Genomic DNA, 19301 nt, shown 5'->3' with positions numbered 1-19301 from the left:
GAGGTCATCAGTCCCCTAAAACTTAGAACTACTTAAACCTAACTAACCTAAGAACATCACACACACCCATGCCCGAGGCAGGATTGGAATCTGCGACCGTAGCAGTCGCGCGGTTCCAGATTGTAGCGCCTAGAACCGCTCAGCCACACCGGCAATCTATTACGTACCTGCCCATGGTTTGTACGGAGCTACACTGACATACAACGATGTTTCCTGGGTGGTCTACTCTTTTGTCAGGCATTGTACATGGACCAGGCGCGTACGTATTTGCCGGCCGCGGTGGTCTCGCGGTTCTAGGCGCTCAGTCCGGAACCGAGCGACTGCTGCGGTTGCAGGTTCGAATCCTGCCTCGGGCATGGATGTGTGTGATGTCCTTAGGTTAGTTAGGTTTAAGTAGTTCTAAGTTCTAGGGGACTGATGACCACAGATGTTGACTCCCATAGTGCTCAGAGCCATTTGAACCATTTGAATCGTACGTATTTATTTGGTCTGTTACTGGCCGCTCTTAATGCTTCAATCACGCAGCTTGCATGGAGAGACCTGTTCCCCTGTATTTGGCTAATTTCTGCGAATCCGCATATTATCTGCGGGATTCACTCACGCAGATGATCGTAGGAACCCAGATATTTACTGTCGGCCCACAACAGAACGTCCTACGGTTCTGTATGGGATGATTTGTCATTGGAGGCATTGGGAAGATTCGCTTGGAAATGTCGTCCTGCTTTTACTTTCCCGAGAGTTGTCGCAGACTGCTTGAAGTGCAGTAGCCATGGCCTGTTATTATGACCTCAATTTCTAAAACTTTAGATTGAAGGCAGCTAGACGGTCTCTTCTGTGATGAATACCTTGGCGTTGAGCCTGCATCCCACTGCCCCTGCTCCCCTGTCAGGCTGAGTTGGTCTTCACACTTCAGTACCCCCTCCTACAATGAGGTTCTTTGCTAATCTAATTTCTGTGGGATGTTTTAGAACTTTGTCCCAGAATTGCTCGGTGCGAACCGGAATTTGAGCCTCATCATATCGTATCTCATATTCTACAGATCAAATTTCAGTGGCCGTATTTGTGTGCTAAACCCATATGTGGTGCAATAAATTTTATTCTTTTGTAAGTCCAAGTCTTCATTCATATTTCTCAGATGGTCAATGATCTCGTCAGGTAGGAGCAATAAAAATCTTACGCCAGGCGTATTCGGCATTCTTCAGATATTAGGGGACATTTCGCCAGTTTAATGAGCTGTTTCTCGATCTACTGCCTACAGTGGTGCGATCCTCCAGTATGAACTCTCTACGTACCATTTGGAGTCCCCATTGGGTGTGAACACCTTCCATAAGTGTTACAGTACAGTTAACTTGGTCTGACAGGGCGTGCGTTCACATAAAAAAGTTATTAATACGCTGCACCCCAGTACTGGGTGGTGGCGACTTGAAGCACACAATTAGAAGTAGTTTTATGTAAGCATACTGTACATTTTACGTGCAGGGAAAACGATCGGTTCCAGCTCGACGTGGATGTATAGGAATAATAACCCTCCTGCTTCCTTTATTCTATGATGTACGAAGATAAGGTGGTGTAGTAACACATTCAGTTGCTCCATTCCATATGGCAAACACAAGCGTACCAGCCACGTCGTGTAGGAAGAAGGTAGGGTTCCATTAGCTGACACCAGCGCTCCAGATGTTGCATGTATACGTTGGCCACCACTAGAGAGTTGCAGAATATGGCTGTCCAGGGAAACCAATTCTGTCCGTTAACTGAAACATAAAGACAGCCACAACTTTGTATAGAAAACCTGAAGATTTTTGAATTGTTTGTTCTCCAGTATTTTGCGTCAGGGTTTTCGACGTCTATCGATCCTCTGAAGCCGAAGAAGTGACTGCTAAGAGGACGCTACCCCGAGGCAACTCAAAGAAAGCTAGTTTCTCTACTTGCAAGTGACATACTGCCATCAGCATTGGAAAGAAATCTCTCTTCTTGTCAGAGACAAATACATGGTAGTTTCGATTTACTATTGTGAGCTATACGTGTCTACTTGCCCTATTGTCTATTACGACACTAATACGGCCCGTTTTATCGTGCTGGATGATCTTCATCCCTCTTCTTAATGCAGTTGTTGGATGCCAATAGCATGAGACATGCCATGGTTTTCATTAGTTTTCATCGTATGTCACCAAATCACTGACACCCATTCACTCTAAAGGTACAACAAGTTTTGGATCCCAGTTATGCTACTACTATTGGCGTATAAGATGATAACCAGCAATTTCTGAAACGCGGATAAATCTCTTCCTTTATCTAAGACATTATGAATGAAATTTTTGTAGGGAACCTGCAGATCTGCTTGAACAGCCGCTTCATTAGTGCATACCTCGTGACTATGCCATGATCTGCAGACATTTCATCCAGCAAGTAGAAGTGATAATGATAGTCGACAGTTTAGAATCACAAGGACGCTAATATGCGATAATCACCTTTCTACTTAGTACGTAATCGATATATCACAGCAGCAGAAAATTTCGAAGTGTGTAAAACTGGGCGCTGATCTGATTTTACATTGAAAGAAGTAATAGTAGTTCGCTCAACGTTTACATTTTATGGACAGAAGCTAATCTCACTACGATTACGTATATGCTCTACTTATTAAAATCATGGTGCTCACTGAAGTTCTCTATTTCATTACTGTTGTAATGCACATCCTGTATCCATTTGCGACCAAAATAAGGAGGAGTCATGACATTCCTAACAATGAATTTGACTTACACATGAACCCAGTGCTTTTCGTTCTAAGCTAACAACATATTGTTCCCGTGAAATAATTCATAGTTTCGCTGTTCGCCGAGTATGTATATCGAAAATGTAAAAGATAGCTATATTCGAATACTTAGTAACGTTCGTCTGATGATTTTCACCTAATGTGTGGTACTGATACGTCGATGATACCTTCGTCGTCTGGAGACATGGAGAGGAACATCTTGGTGACTTCATAAGACACTTGAACAGCCTCCATACCGTAGTTCAAAAACGGTTTAAATGGCTCTGAGCTCTATGGGACTTAACAGCTGATCATCAGTCCCCTAGAACTTAGAACTACTTAATCCTAACTACCCTAAGGACATCACACACATCCACGCCCGAGGCAGGATTCGAACCTGCGACCGTAGCAGTCGCGCGGTTCCGGACTGAAGCTCCTAGAGCCGCTCGGCCACCTCGGCCAGCTACATGGAAGTATAAAACGACAAAAAAGCACGATTTCTTGATGTGCTTGTCACAAGGAATGGTGAAAGCCTGGGACACAGCGTGTGTCGAAAACCGACACAAGGACCGATACTTGCCCAAATTTTCAAATCACCAGCCGACCCAGAAAAGAGGCGCGAATATGAATGCATAATAAGCCAGGTGAGGGACTAAAAACCCCGATAAGATAGCGAGAAATATGTTTCCTTTACTGTGAAGCTTATATCACTGAGGACACCTCTAACTATCCAAGGCCGAAGTGATTCCGCTAAGTATATACCATGTAGCGTGCTGCGGCAAGCGTCAGTTGGCTGTTAATGGTCGGTAGAGACATGTCGTTCCCTGAAGACTTCCTCTTTGGTGCGGCAACAGCTTCTTACCAGGTAGAGGGAGCCTGGGATAAGGATGGTAAATACACTCAGAAACCAAATTAAGCATAGTGCATAGCTTTTACTTTGCGAAGAAGTAGACGTCGACTCAAAACCACATTTTCCTTCCAGGCAAAGGAGAGAATATATGGGACCGCATAACACACGAAAAACCTAATGTTATACAGGATGGGAGCAACGGTGATGTTGCATGTGATTCGTATCATCGGTACAAGGAAGATATTAAAGCACTCAAGGAACTCGGGGTAAAGTATACACTCTGATATTGGTGATAGTGTGCCGTATTAGTGGTTAATGACAAATTACTTTATCAGTTTCAAAATTAAAATCAAAAACTTTCTATCAAGCTAGTATTCTCTTTGGAGTTTATCCAGTGACGTAAGATACTACTCTTCGTAAATAGATCTCCATTACTTTTCATTTTGTGGTTGATTTTAGAAAAAGTGAGCCTCGATTTATTTTTAATTTCATAGCCACAGAGCAGACACTGAAATGAGTGTGAAGGGGCATGTGTCTGCGAGAAGTCGCATAATTGAATTTAGTATTGTAAACTGCAAACAAGAACGTCGTCACATATTTGCGATTTCGCATCATGCCCTTAACGGTCGACCGGGACGTTGTTTCATATGACTGATCAAACGTTCTACTCTATGATTATTTTTTATTCTCGGTACGATGGAGGAAGTGATAAAACAGTACTTGATTGTAGTTTGTGGCAGCGTAATCGCTGTTTTGCTAGTTAATGCCCAAGGTTCTTTATCATCTGATGTCCTATTATTTCTCTCACTCAGTATTATAACTAGATTTAGTTCTCCCACCTGAGCTCTCCTAGCGTCCAGTCAACATTCCATACCTCATTTTTTGTCGTCATTACTTTTTAGCACAGATCGGAATCAATTAATGTTGTTCTCTTCACCCAGCAAAATTTCTCAAGACTTGCTGAGTTGTTCGGTGAAGATTGATGCTTTAACAGGAAGCTTACCTCTGCCTCCGAGTTTTCTCGGCATAAACAGGAACACCTTATGTTCATTTAGCTGCTTCAGTTGTCTAAACATGCCCATGTGTGGTCAGTTCAACGAAGACCGTTTCTTGTTTATATTACGATTTACTGATTTACTGTCGATTAGAGAACATAGAGAAAAAATAATTAGGAAGTGCTGAAGCTGATACAGAGAAATGATCTTGGTAAATAACTGGATGTTAGCGAACCTCTAGTGTATCAAAGTGTTTAAGCGAATCAATAGACTATAAACTCTTCTGTTTCAAACGACATAAATTGTGGTGAGAAAGATTAGCTACGATCTACGCTTCGCGGCAAATAGGTTCGAGCGATAATAGGGACAAAGAATAGTAAAACAAGTTGACATGTAGGTTTTATTCATTTCTTCACTACAACAATATATTCGTAGCAAGTCTGTGATTCTTAGGCCCAAGCAGTCCACAGATGGCAGGCAAGTTCATACACAGCGACGTGAGTGAGGGAGTACTGTGCATTATGTACTCACTACCTGTCTACACTGGGGGAAACTACTCCTGCTATTACAAGAAATTTCAGTCTCGGAATTTGTTTAGAACGTATTGTTGGAGTGAGCACTTGGTGTAAGGCATAGTTTTGATTGCACTAGAATCTCTACTTCAGTACTCATTTCCTACGCTCGCCAAAATGCAATCCTAACTCTGACAGTAAGACACGTTTAAGTGCAGATGTGATAAATGCATAATCTGGTTAGAAGCCATTTGGAAATTCAAAGACAGGGTCGAAGTGTATTCTCATACATATTAATGTTTCATTTTCTTTTTATTTGTAAAAATATATACCAGACTGAACTGTCGAATTGGTTCTACTTTCCCGGGAATACCACTTGAAATGAATCTGACGAATAAGCATGAAGATCGAATAATATGGGGCAATAGTTAAAAGACTGGTTTCACATTCGGGAAGACTGGAGTTTAAATACACGTCTCGCAAACAAGGTTCAGGCTCTCTCTAAATCGCTTAACATCGTCAGTCCTGAGCGTAGGCTTTATGAATGAAACGTTTATCTTGGTGGTGAATGCATTGTTCTGGGACAAAATATTCTCTAAAATGTTAGGACATGTCCAGAGTGAATATTATTTATGTTAGAAAATAACTGAGATATGTGCAATGCTTAAAAAATTCAATATTAAACATTTAATAATTATGGAAACAATGACACTGGAATGTGAGAGAACAGGTCTTTGGAGAATGTAGACCCAGTATTACACCGAAAAAAATTTTCGATGAATTGTTGTAATGAAATGAAGACTCGCTTATTCGACAGTACATGGTATATTAACACATTTCAGCATATTCTAAACACTTTCTACTCCAAAATTACCAAAAAAGAATAGAAATTACCTTTATTTCTCGAAGACATGCTGACATTGTGAAAAGCAGATTTCTTAAAATAGATGCTGTCACCTACTGGGAACATGCAAAAACGGAAAGAAGCCATCCACGGAAAGTACATAAGCTACAGTACATTCCACATTCAGGCACAGTGAGCTTAGGGTATTTCCTGAGCTAAAAAAAATTAAAGTTAAATGTAGCGTATGTGCTACATAAGGAATGAGAACCTTAAAACAAAAGCCGGAATGATTCCTTTGAAACGTACACGACCAACATGCGCTGTGATAGCACTGTAAGACTCACTGCAGTTATCTTCTTCACACACGTAGTCAAGTTACGAGTAACACATTTACAGTTAACTTAGGAAACTGTACATTTTTTTCAGGAAAAGAAAATATAGAAATTTACGAGTGGTTTGTTCTTCTGTTGTTTACCTGACTGGTAAGACTGGTGATTGCGTGGTACACTGTGACATTGTGATACGATTTTTCTTGACTTCACGGAGGCCTTCGCTACAGTTCCGTGCAACTACCTAATAAATTAAGCAAGCCCGCAGTTGCAGATTAGTGAACCTAGCACGTGCTTCATGGAAAACTGATAAGCAAACGTTGCCTATATCGTTTTCGAATTTAAAACATTGTCAGAAGCGAAAGTAGAATCGGAAATGTCTTACACTAGGATAAAAGAACTGATGGTATTCTTGATTTATATAAATAACCTCTTAGATGATATCTATAGCTCTCTGAGACTCTTCACGGAAGGCGCAAGAGGATCGCGCCGTTAGAAAATCATTAAGAAATATGGGAACGTCTGCATATGATGAACGCTTGTTACAAACACTGGAGACTAATGCTCAACATAACGAAATGCACTCTGATGAGTGTTGCAAATAGCCGAAATGCCTTATATTAATTGGTTAGACCGTATACATACTAAACGAATTAAAATAAGGTCATTACAAGGCTTTTAATATCACGAAAGCCATTGAAAGATTTATTACAAAATGTAATTAATCTACGGAACAGGATGCTTTCAAAATACTCATCCGACCCATTATTGTGTAGTTTTCATCAGTACTGGCTCCTTACGTAGTTGTATTAACGGATTAGTTCAAGCATATTCCATAACAGCTGCTTGTCATACGGTTCTTTTAGACACAGAAATATCCAGCAGTATCCAATCGTACGCGGTAGTTACAAAATTGAGAGTATCTAGGTTCCAAGATGAATGAATAAATATATTGCTCTCTCTAAATTTTTGCGTTAAAAATTTCTGTCAGTTTCTGGGTAAAGTCTTCTCTTACTGAGATATTATTTTGCTCAACGAGCCCGCTATACGTTGCGTGAAGCAAGAGTAAGAGCTTTATTTAACTCTGTGAGATGAACCACTGTAAAGTACAACACAATAATCATAGAGACTTGCAATAAATGTATCCTGTTTGTTGGTATCAGTTTTCTGTAACGAAGTAGTGAGGCCGATCACTCTCTTTCTTCTTTACAGAACGTAAGAACATTGTTTACAAGTTTCATCTCTGGAGTGGTTTCTCTCAAGTTATTTCTACGGTGATGTCTCTATTTTACTTAAACAAAGCTCTATGTTGAAAAGTAGTGTTTATATTGCATTATGTCTTAAACTATTCGTTGTGATGTTAATACGTTACGTAACACGGTGTGTTTCTGGAATTAATGAACGTAGCTGCTCTGATGCAGGCATCCAAATAAAGCCATAAATGTGAATTCTGTAAGGAAAGAAGCGTTTTAAGTTGGATCCACAGGATCCAAAATGTCGTAGTATATTAAGTTTTTCTTTTTTTGTGACTGAAGGCGGTGTTTATACATACATTCATTTAATTATCCATTTCTGAGACCTCTGGCTCATGATATTCATTAGCTGTTTGTACCCTTCCTAGTCTGCGAAATACGATAACAGTATTACTTTTTCATCCTTCTTAGTCTTCAGGTGGCTTGATTTTTCAGAACGCTGTCCATAAACCATGACACGTGCAGTTACGTAATAAAGCATTTCATTCAGTCTTTACCATTAGTTTCTGACCTAGTAGATTCCTCCCTGACAAAGTGAATTCTCTTCCAGAGGAGAATCATCTTGAAAACGTTGTGTCTGTACTACGTATAACCACTAGCAACGCGTATACATAATACAAAGTAAACATTGAAGATTCCGTCATGTGAAGTTCGTTAATAGCCACATCACTAACTGTTTGGAATCACGACCTGCCAAAAACATTTCTGCAGATCTCATAATTAGTTGTAACAGATATTGGGTATGCTGTGGTAGTTCACGACAAAAATAAGCGAGTAACATCGCCTGTTGGCTTGACCGCTCTGACACTGACTTGTATACGTGAGTTATGTTGGAATATCTCTGTTTAGTCGACAAGAAAACTGAAATTCATGTCATACTGTATAATTTAGAGTTTTTTAATCGTCTAATAGTTTATTTCTTAAGCCAATAACAGCAATGATTAAATTTAATGCTTCCAGTTTAGTGTTTTCTTGACGCTCGTACTCTGCAGTAACTGCTGTACAGAAGGATATGGACACGGGTATCTCCTGTGGAACCTCATTTGAACTCAATTATCACCGTTGAGTCATTCCGAAAGAACAGCAAATCAATAATGCTGACACATTTCTGTCTCCACTTACGTGAGCTCGCGTGCCTTCAAATGGCACTTTCAGTGAGGTCTCACATGTTCTTTTGGCCTCACAGTGTACCTTCCATCAATTTCAGACCTGTATACACAATTTAACTGCTACGAAATACGTGTACTTTTGAAAGGGTGCAAAAATTCAGAGAAATTACAGACATCAACGGCATACTATCCTCCAATACGCTCCTGCCATCTGTCCCAGAAAGACCATTCCTTGTCACACATGTCGTGGAATATCCTGCTGTACACTGTAGCACAACAGACAATACTATTTGTGTGTCGATCCTTCTGTCAAGCAGGTTACAGGCAGATCATACACTGCCTTGCATAAAATTTGAGCATCCGGGAGGTTAGGAGAAAACAAAAAGAAACTTCATGAGCCGAGAGGCCATGTGATGTCATTTCAGTGATTACAAAATCGAGTCAAATTTACAAAGAACTTGGCAGCGTTATCCCACTTACCGGTATGACCTTGCACCCCCTCTGGCCTGGATGCATGCATTGATGCTGTTGGGAAGGGTGTCATGATGTCCTTGCGTCCTCATCAGTCACAACAACACTACGAACTTAGCCATTTGCGTTGTGGTATTAATGACAGCCCAGTCGGGCTGCTGCTCATCTTCGACCAGTGGTGCGGCTTAACACACAATGTTACAGGGCGTCCTTTTCTTCTTCTCGGATGTCAGCCGTAGATAATGGAGGGGTTACCTTGTGGTGGCCAGACGTAGTCGACCGCTACCGTGATGATAAGCGTGCCTGCCGTCAGATTCTGATGCAATTCATCAGCGGGTCACTGTCACATCCAAAGGAGATGAGCTTAAAGCCTGGGCGGATCCGGAGAGGCAGAAATGGCGTCACAATGACTTGTACGCGTCCAGCAGCGCATTTCGAGTAACCTGGGTGAGACACAGACACCACCTTGTCCAGTCGGTGAATGATCCCTCGGTAACACCTAAATATTTCATTCACAGTAATTTGGTCCAATTGGGGACGCAAGAAAGACGATAAATTTCGTTATAGATGCTTGCACTAGACAGTACATTAGCTTTTATTAAAAAGGAAAAGTACAGTAAACTTCCGTGAAAGTAAACACGTGTGAATCTGTATCTATTATGCTGATTAAACTCAAAAAATATACGAAAGATCTGATCATTCTCGTTACGTATGTTCATGATATCTGTAATTAGGCCTACATAGCTGATGTATCATGGTAATGTTAGAGATTTTTGATGATAAATAATAATGGTTTACCCAGGATCATGCTATTTGGTATTAAACAAACTCTACAGCGGATTTTATCCCATAACCTATGTGACAGGTCGTATGTCTCTTTCACATTTGATTAACAATATTTTATTGACATCATCTTCCTGATATAAAGTTATTTTAACAAAATCCTTGAATTGCTTCGTATATGTCACTGCAGGCATTAGAAACAATCTCATGTACAGCTACTGAAATGCAACCCAATCACTATCGTTAATTTCTGCAGTTGCTAATAAACTATGTGACAGGTCGTATGTCTCTTTCATGCAACCCACTCACTATCGTCAATTTCTGTAGTTGCTAATAAACCTCGTGTTAATTCTTGTCTTTCTTCAGGTTACGTTGGTCACAAGTAGTTAGAGTTCTGCTTTTAAATTTCCTCCTCAGCTGTAATGAGAAGCCAGCAAAAAGTGTCACCCTACACACGTTCACTACTAAGATCTGACTAGTTTTATGCTCAGTGCACTAACTCCACACATTTCACGTTTACGTGTATTTCCCGACACTTTATCAGAACAAACCGTACTCGAAAATTCACATGGTTTGGAGAGATCTTTAATGCGCTATATAACTAAAATTGCGTGCAAGTGCAAATACGGAGATCACCAAATATGACATGTTAGCTTCGCACAGGGACGAATAGAATGTGATTGTTGGTCCCAGAATCTGTTACAAAAGGCGAAGATGAAAAAAAAATATTAGCAGGCATCTGGACGCGAAACTGGTATATTTGGCACCGTAACAGGACGTCTTTATTCATACGGCCACGTCACACCATCGGTATTATTATTATCAACCTTATGCTGTCCTGTAGGATTTTACTGTCAACCTGTCATTAATTGACATTTGATTAAAAGAATTCGTACGAAGGCTGACGTTTCCTTGGAAAGGCATACTGTATATTATTGTACAAAAAAGCAAAACGCCACGAAAGCAATACGCCGAATATCACATCGAATGTCACATCTGTTTCACGTCACTTCCCACAGCGGCTGCTAGGACGGTGTGGCGGGAGGAGGAGGGAGGGGGGGGGGGGAAGTCACGCATGATTTAACGTTTGCTTTCAAATACCCCACAAATCTGGATATTGCGCGGTTCGACCAGTGGCCCAAATGGACCTTTCAAACGCTGGCAGCTGCAAATAACACTGTCTTCCGTGAGTACGAATCACTGTGTGGCAGCTTCCACGAGTACGCATCACTGTGAACACACAACATCTGACGCTGTTCAAGCTTCTTACATACCATAGCATGATTGATAATAACACTAAACACAAACAAACGCAATGTAATGGGCGTTCTACCTGTCACAGAAAACTGTAACTCTAATCACCTACGTATGTGCACATATACAAAGGTACAATGAAATCCGATCACTTCTTCTGAGTGATTCGCTCCTTTTGTCAGGCAGTGTATATGGGATATGATGTTCCAGTAATTATGTCTTTGGTAAGCACTGATGAACTTAAGACCTAAATTAAATTTGTTGGTGTGAAGGCAGGTAAAATTGGTGTTTATTTCCCGTCGACGACTAAGTAATCGGGAACGGAGCTCAAGATCGGACTCCGGAAAAAGATTGAGCATGTCATTTTCAAAGAAAATATCCCAGAATTTGCCGTAAGCGATTTCCAGACTCCACAGAATCCGTATATCTAGATGGCCAGACAGGGTACTCAATCGGCATCCTCCCCAATGCGAGTACAGTGTCCTCACCACTGGCCACCTAGCTCCGTGCAGTTTAGCGGGAAGTTGTTACACGTCCTCTAAAGGTCAGTATACACTACTTACAAATCACAGAATCGAACAGTTCTACCATGTTTTTGTAGACTTCTGTTTGCTGGAGACCCGAAAATCTAACATTAGGTATGTATATTGGAAAGGATCTCATTATTTAACATAAACAATAGTACAGGTCTCTTAACACAGGGACAACATTTGTTTCATTTGTAAAATAATACCGAACGGTTCCTATAAAGAGCATGTTATTTTCCGATCTTCAGTAACATATGTACAGTACATTCCTTAAAGAGACCTTTAATTATATGTGCCCGGGTTCCCGGGTTCGATTCCCGGCGGGGTAAGGGATTTTCTCTGCCTCGTGATGACTGGGTGTTGTGTGCTGTCCTTAGGTTAGTTAGGTTTAAGTAGTTCTAAGTTATAGGGGACTGATGACCATAGATGTTAAGTCCCATAGTGCTCAGAGCCATTTAATTATATGTGTTACGTGTGACTAGATTTGTATGTCATTTTCTGTTCGAATAAAAGAAACCAGACACACTGAAGTCATTTCCCATTCAAAAGCATCTTGTTAAGCTAACGAGTGCGTTATCTTATCGCCGCGCTACACGACAAAAAATATGCTCAACGTCTTAGCGGTGACGCAAGAAAAGAACACTGATTATGAAGAAAAATAAGTTTATTGTTTCACTCTTTGTCAGCGAGATCTTTTCAGACAGAGCACTAGCTTCCCTATTGGTTTGCGGGATTGGAGAAAGGGGGGGGGGGGGGCGGTGGATTTCACATCAACCGGAGGGATTCAGAGAATCGGTGGAATGTCTCAATCAGGACGACGAGACACGGTATCAGGCTGCGAGGTCATTAGAGACGGGGACTAACTTCCCTGTTAGTCACGGGCGAATGCATATAGAGTGTCCGTGGACAGGCTTCACTGCAGTCAACGCATCCCGCCCTCTACATTTTCTTTTCGTGTCATTGGTCGATTGTTCCGGAGCAACTGGCCGGTGATATACGAGTATACCAAGTGTCAGCTGTTCCTCAGGAATTGCCAAGCAGTGTGCCTCTGTGTATCTAAATCTGTATATGTACATTTACATTCCGGAGAGAGGAGGGTAGTCCGCTAGAGAACGGAGCATTGGAAGAATGATTGTGTTATAAAACTCCGTATTAACTCCAATTTCTCAGATTTTCTCGTTGCGATCATTTTGTGAGACGTATCTGGAGATCTCACTAGACTCTTTCCACAACGTTCTGTCACGAAATTTCAATGGCAAACTTCTCCATGAGGAACAAAACCTCTCTTGTAGCGTCTGTCACTGAAGTTTACTGAAAATCTTTGTAATGTTTTCGCACCGAGTAAACGATAGCGGTCTTCGTTATAACTCTTCTATATCTTGTACTGATCCAAGCTGGTAATTGCGCAAGACTGATGAGCAATACTCTGGAATGAGTCAAACAAGTGTTTTCGAAGCCACTTACTTACTGGATAAAACAAATTTCCTTACGAGTCTTGCAGTTCTGCTTTAATTCCCTTTGTGTGACCATTCCATTTTTGGCCGCTTTGGATTGTTATTCCGAAGTATTTTACGGTACTTCCTGTTTCCAGTTTTTTGGCACCAATAGTATAATCGATAGTAGTTAAATTCTTCATATGTTTACGCGCAGTGCGTTATATTTATGTACGGCCAGGGTTAACATCCAGTTACTCATCGAGTGTCTCTTAGGAACTGAACTAATTTTCATGATTATTTTTTCATTGACTACGTCTGCATTTAAATATTATTCGTGACTGTAATTATCACAAGTTCACTATTATGTTAATTTCTGTGGACTTTTACCTCGTTCATACATAATATTTCACCGTTAAAGTATTTGTTCTCCCAGGGAATTTAAAGCAGCGGTGACAGATTATCGCAAAATGGGTTTCTCAGAGAGCTTTCTAGACACAGTGGCTAGGGTAGCGAATTAGGTTAATTGCAGAGAAGTTAGGAGTTTACGGATGGTGCGCTCCCTCTGGTACTGCCTTAGGACGAGTTGAACGTGTCGAACGATACTTACCGGAGTATAATACACCATAAGATGCGAATGACCGACTAGTGCGCTCAGAGCGCGTATAACTGGTACTGCAGTAGCACGCCATGAGAAAACATACGATGCACTCATCTGACGTAAAGAGTGAATGTACTTCCATACTGTGTGTTGTGATATGCTTTACATGTCAATCAGAATGATTTTCTTTGAGAATACTATTACTGTTGCAACTCCGTCTTCAGGCCACGAGTGGCCTACCGGGACCATCCGACCGCCGTGTCATCCTCAGAGGAGGATGCGGATAGGAGGGGCGTGGGGTAAGCACACCGATCTCCCGGTCGTTATGATGGTATTCTTGACCGAAGCCGCTACTATTCGGTCGAGTAGCTCCTCAACTGGCATCACGAGGCTGAGTGTACCCCGAAAAAGGGAAACAGCGCATGACGGCCTGGATGGTCACCCATCCAAGTGCCGACCACGCCCGACAGCGCTTAACTTCGGTAATCTCATGGGAACTGGTGTATCCACTGCGGCAAAGCATTACGATTCTTGGTACCGTCAGTGATGTTTCCCTGCTAAAAAGACTGGAACGGGAAACACTCAGTCTCTTGACGCCATTTGAGGAGCTGCTTGACTGAATAGTTGCGGTATCAGCTCCGACGAAGCGACAATAGCTGGGAGAGCGCTGTGCTGACCCCAAAACTTCATAAGGCATCCAAGACGCACTGGCAGAGGATGACACGGCGGTGGGTCGTCCCCGTTGGGCGGTCTGTGGCCAGAGCGGCGGTTCTTATACTTATTATCATAATGGAGTCTCTAAGTGTTTCATTGAGTAAGTCCCAGAGATCACCTGCAACCATCGAGGGTTTGATTCCCAACGAATTTTTCACTTACTTGTCTCTTCTTTCATCGTTAGATATATTAATGTAAAAAAAATCCATATTTCACCGTGTTATGGAATTCACATTAAACTGTAGGTACACCTATTATTTTGGCTGAGCAGGTCAGTTCAGAGATCGGGGAAAGTGAAGGGAATATCACTTTAATTAAGACCATATCTATAATTGTAAAGCACTGCAGTACCCACTCCAATCTTCAGGATGAGGACAGCTTTACTATAACGAAGATAATATATTATATGCGTTGCTGATCTTTAGAAATCAAAGACCAAAATTTTTGTGTCGGGAGGCAATGATAATAATCAGTCGCTGCTAGTTTGTCAGCACAATCACTTGATTTAATAAAGTTAGCAAGAACCAATACATACACGTATTTCGTTGTTCTTAATCCATTTCTCCTCCTTTCCACAGTAATATTAGCTACATTTCTGTAACTTTAAATTCAGTCTTTGTCTTCAAACATTTCTTACCCTTCGAACGTTCTTAGAAATAAAGTCCGCTTATGTCTTATCAATAAAAAATAAGTTTTGTTTATAGTTCGTTATTACAAATTTGGACTCTTTGCCCCATACATTGAAGAAAGAGTAATAGATTTTAAACAACGACTCTCTGGTCTGCATTTCTAACGTCCCCTGATGTTCACAAACACAATAACTTCCGAGATTTGTTCAAATGGCTCTGAGCACTATGGGACTTAACTTCTGAGGTCATCAGTCCCCTAGAACTTAGAACTACTTAAACCTAACCAAGCGAAGGACATAACACACATCCATGCCCGAGGCAGGATTCGAACCTGCCACCGTAGCGCTTCCGCGGTTCCAGACTGAAGCTCCTAGAACCGCTCGGCCACCTTGGCCGGCAATTTCCGAGATTTTTTTAATGTAAACATACCTAAACATTTGATTGGGAATAGAAAGCAATCAGTTCGAGCCACCTATCTGAACTTCACGCACTTCCTAACCACCCAAAGGAAGTTGAAAACTAGCTGAAGCGCGAAACTTCCGTCTCCGGAAAACTGGCTCCTTGATTAGCACTAATGGTATAAACACAGTCTGTTACTAAGCCCACATATTTTCAGAAGCTTCAGATAGACACCTCCTGATGATTTACACTGAGTACTGTGTATCTTCACCCTGTGTAATGCAAATTTCTTCGGCTCTACTTGACATGCTCTCCACAATATGGCTGAGTCGTTTCTGCCCAAGACTGTCCCACTAGTCGACACGGGCTATCCTGAGGTCACCCAGTGTGTGAGTTTTGTTCCTGATACGATGTACTGCAAGCTTCAGTCGGTGTCAGTCGAGTTCATTTCAGTTCATTTGATAGTGATGAAGCTGTGCAAGCCGAGGAGAGGTTGTGGCTCCGTCAACGAAGTCAGAGAATCTACAGTGATGTTATCAAGATACTTGTCTCTCATTAGGAGAATTGTGGTCGCCCCAAGCTGACCATGTTGAGAAAAGAAATAAATACGCTCTAAGACTAAAAAGAAAGACGCATCACGAAGGAATTATCCGAATGGAACGGAAATCGGCGAATGTGATACGCATGTAGATAGAAACAAATGATTACAAATTCAGAAATACTAGATGATTCATTGAAGACAAAACGCATCACAAACTGAGCAAGCCAGTAATATGTTGGTCCACCTCTCACCCTTATGCAAGCGTTTATTAGATTTTGCATTGATTGACAGAGTTGTTGATTGTCCTCCTGTGGGATATCGTGCAAAGTCTGCCCAATTGACGGGTTAGGTCGTCTAAATCCCGAGCTGGTTGAAGGGCTCTACCCACGATGCTCCAAATGTACTCAATTGGGAAGAGATTTGAATACCTTGCTGACCAAGGCTGGATTCGGTAAGCACGAAGACAAGAAGTAGAAACTCTCGCAGTGTGTGCGTGGTCATTATCATGCTGAAATGTAAGTTTAGGATGGCTTGCCACGAAGGTTTACAAAACAGGGTGGAGAATATCGTCTGTGCTGTAAGGGCGCCGCGGATCATAACCATATGGGTCCTGCTATGAAATGTGATGGCATCCCAGACCGTCACTCCTGGTTGTTGGGCCGTATGGCAGGCGAGAGTGATTTTGGTACCCCACAGCTGTCTGGGGCGTCTGCAGACACGTCTTCGCCTGTCACTGGGGCTCAGTTCGAAACTGGACTCATCACTAAAGACAATTCCACTGCAGCCAATAAGATTACTGGCCATAAATATGCAAGGAGACCCTTCGGACTGCGGTGGGATGCCATCCTGACTGTAGCCCGCCATATAGCCCAGCAACTAGGTGTGATAGTCTGAGGTGTCATTTCTTTTCATACCAGGACCCATTTGGTTGTCATCTTAGACACCCTTACAGCACAGCAGTAAGTCGACGATATTCTATGCCCCGTTTTGTTGCCCTTCGTGGCAAGCCTTTGTGGACTTACATTTCAGCAAGATAATGCCCGCCCGCACACGGCGGCAGTTTCCGCCGGTTGAATTCGTGTTTGCCAAACTCTACCATGGCCAGCAAGATCTCTGGATCTCTCCCCAATAGGAAAGGTTTGGAGCATTCTTGGCAGGGCCCTCCTACCAGCTTTGGATTTTGACGCTCCAACGCGCCAGTTGTACTGAATTGGGCACGATATCACTCAGGAAGATATCCAACAACGCTACCAATCAATGCCAAGACGAATAACTGCTTGCAGGCGACCAGAGAAGGACCAACGCGTTATTGACTTGCTCAATTTGTGAACCTCTTTCTCTCGATTAAATCACCAATTTTTCTGAAATTATAGTCATTTGTTGGTCTGTACATGTTCGTTACATCTATCAATTTCCGTTCCATTCGGATAATTCCTTCGTAGTGAGTCGTATTTTTTCTTAGAGTGTATGTAGACATGAACAGTAAGGAGGAGGAGGAGGATATTAGTGTTTAACGTCCCGTCGACAACGAGGTCATTAGAGACGGAGCGCAAGCTCGGGTGAGGGAAGGATGGGGAAGGAAATCGGCCGTGCCCTTTCAAAGGAACCATCCCGGCATTTGCCTGAAGCGATTTAGGGAAATCACGGAAAACCTAAATCAGGATGGCCGGAGACGGGATTGAACCGTCGTCCTCCCGAATGCGAGTCCAGTGTGCTAACCACTGCGCCACCTCGCTCGGTCGAACAGTAAGGATGCATAATGTTAACAAAGTTTGTTTTATTTAAAAGGCTATAAGATTTTTCACACACAAAATTCGGTGGCAGCAGTCCCTCGTGATACGGTATCGAATGGAGGGCCGGCCGGAGTGGCCGTGGGGTTCTAGGCTCTACAGTCTGGAGCCGAGCGACCGCTACGGTCACAGGTTCAAATCCTGCCTCGAGCATGGATGTGTGTGATGTCCTTAGGTTAGTAAGGTCTAATTAGTTCTAAGTTCTAGGCGACTGATGACATCAGAAGTTAAGTCGCATAGTGCTCAGAGCCATTTGAACCATTTTTTTGGTATGGAGGCACCGTCATATCTCAAAGTAGTTAATAAAAGATTAGAGATATAATTCCACTTGCAGAGCAGATATTTAAAGCCGATTGCGAATGGCAAGCTTGGCAAGAATTCTACAGTACAGACAACTTGAACGATAAATACAAGGGTCACTCCAAAAGAAATGCACACTATTTCTTTTAATCTATCTTTTATTCTACATGTTTCAATGTTTTACACTGTGTAATACATCCTTTAGGAACAATATTTTCATTTCTCCACATAATTTCCATCCATCTCAACTGCCTTAAGCCGGCCGTGGTGGCCGTGCGGTTCTAGGCCCTACAGCCCGGAACCGCGGGACTGCTACGGTCGCAGGTTCGAATACCGCCTCGGGCATGGATGTTTGTGATGTCCTTAGGTTAGTTAGGTTTAAGTAGTTCTAAGTTCTAGGAGACTGATGACCTAATATGTTAAGTCCCATAGTGCTCAGAGCCATTTGAACCATTCAACTGCCTTACGCCTTCTTGGAACCAGCGCCGGTATACCCGCACGGTAAAATTCTGGACCAACCTGTTGGAGCCACTGTTTGGCAGCGTGAACAAGGGAATCATCATCTTCAAACCTTGTTCCACGAAGAGAGTCTTTCAGTTTCCCAAAGAGATGATAGTCACATGGAACCAGGTCAGGACTGTAAGGCGGGTGTTTCAGCGTTGTCCATCAGAGTTTTGTGATCGCTTCCATGGTTTTTTGACTGACATGTGGCCGTTCATTGACGTGCAACAGCAAAACATCCTGCTTTTGCCGATGTGGTCGAACACGACTCAGTCGAGCTTGAAGTTTCTTCAGTGTTGTCACATATGCATCAGAATTTATGGTGGTTCCACTTAGCATGATGTCCACAAGCAGGAGTCCTTCGGAATCGAAAAACACCGTAGACACCGTAGCCATAACTTTTCCAGCAGAAGGTGTGGTTTTGAATTTTTTTTTTCTTGGGTGAATTTGCATGATGACACTCCATTGATTGCATCTTCGTCTCTGGTTAAAAATGATGGAGCCATGTTTCATCACCTGTCACAATTCTTCCTAGAAATTCGTCTCCACCATTCTCGTACTGTTCCAAAAGTTCGCTGCATACCCCTTTTCTTGTTTCTTTGTGAGCCACTGTCAACATCCTGGGAACCCACCTGGCACAAACCTTTTTTAACGCCAACACTTTCAGTATTCTGCAGACACTTCCTTCCCCTAGCCCAACGTAGCATGACAATTCGT

General features: G+C 42.2%; 1 protein-coding gene across 1 annotated transcript in view; it reads left to right on the top strand.

Moving 5' to 3' along the window:
* Positions 1-3548: 3548 nt before the first annotated feature.
* The window catches only part of LOC124556836 (myrosinase 1-like), a 260034-nt gene continuing 244281 nt past the window's right edge, over positions 3549-19301 (top strand). Inside the window, exons 1-2 of the mRNA XM_047130853.1 lie at positions 3549-3639; positions 3732-3865. Coding sequence (XP_046986809.1) covers positions 3549-3639; positions 3732-3865 — 225 coding nt within the window. The remainder of the gene's footprint in view (positions 3640-3731; positions 3866-19301) is intronic.

This window comes from Schistocerca americana, chromosome X (assembly GCF_021461395.2).
Source record: "Schistocerca americana isolate TAMUIC-IGC-003095 chromosome X, iqSchAmer2.1, whole genome shotgun sequence".
NCBI classification, from domain to species: Eukaryota; Metazoa; Arthropoda; class Insecta; order Orthoptera; family Acrididae; genus Schistocerca; species Schistocerca americana.
Note: the sequence above shows the minus strand (reverse complement) of the source record. Positions and strands in the feature narration are given on the sequence as shown.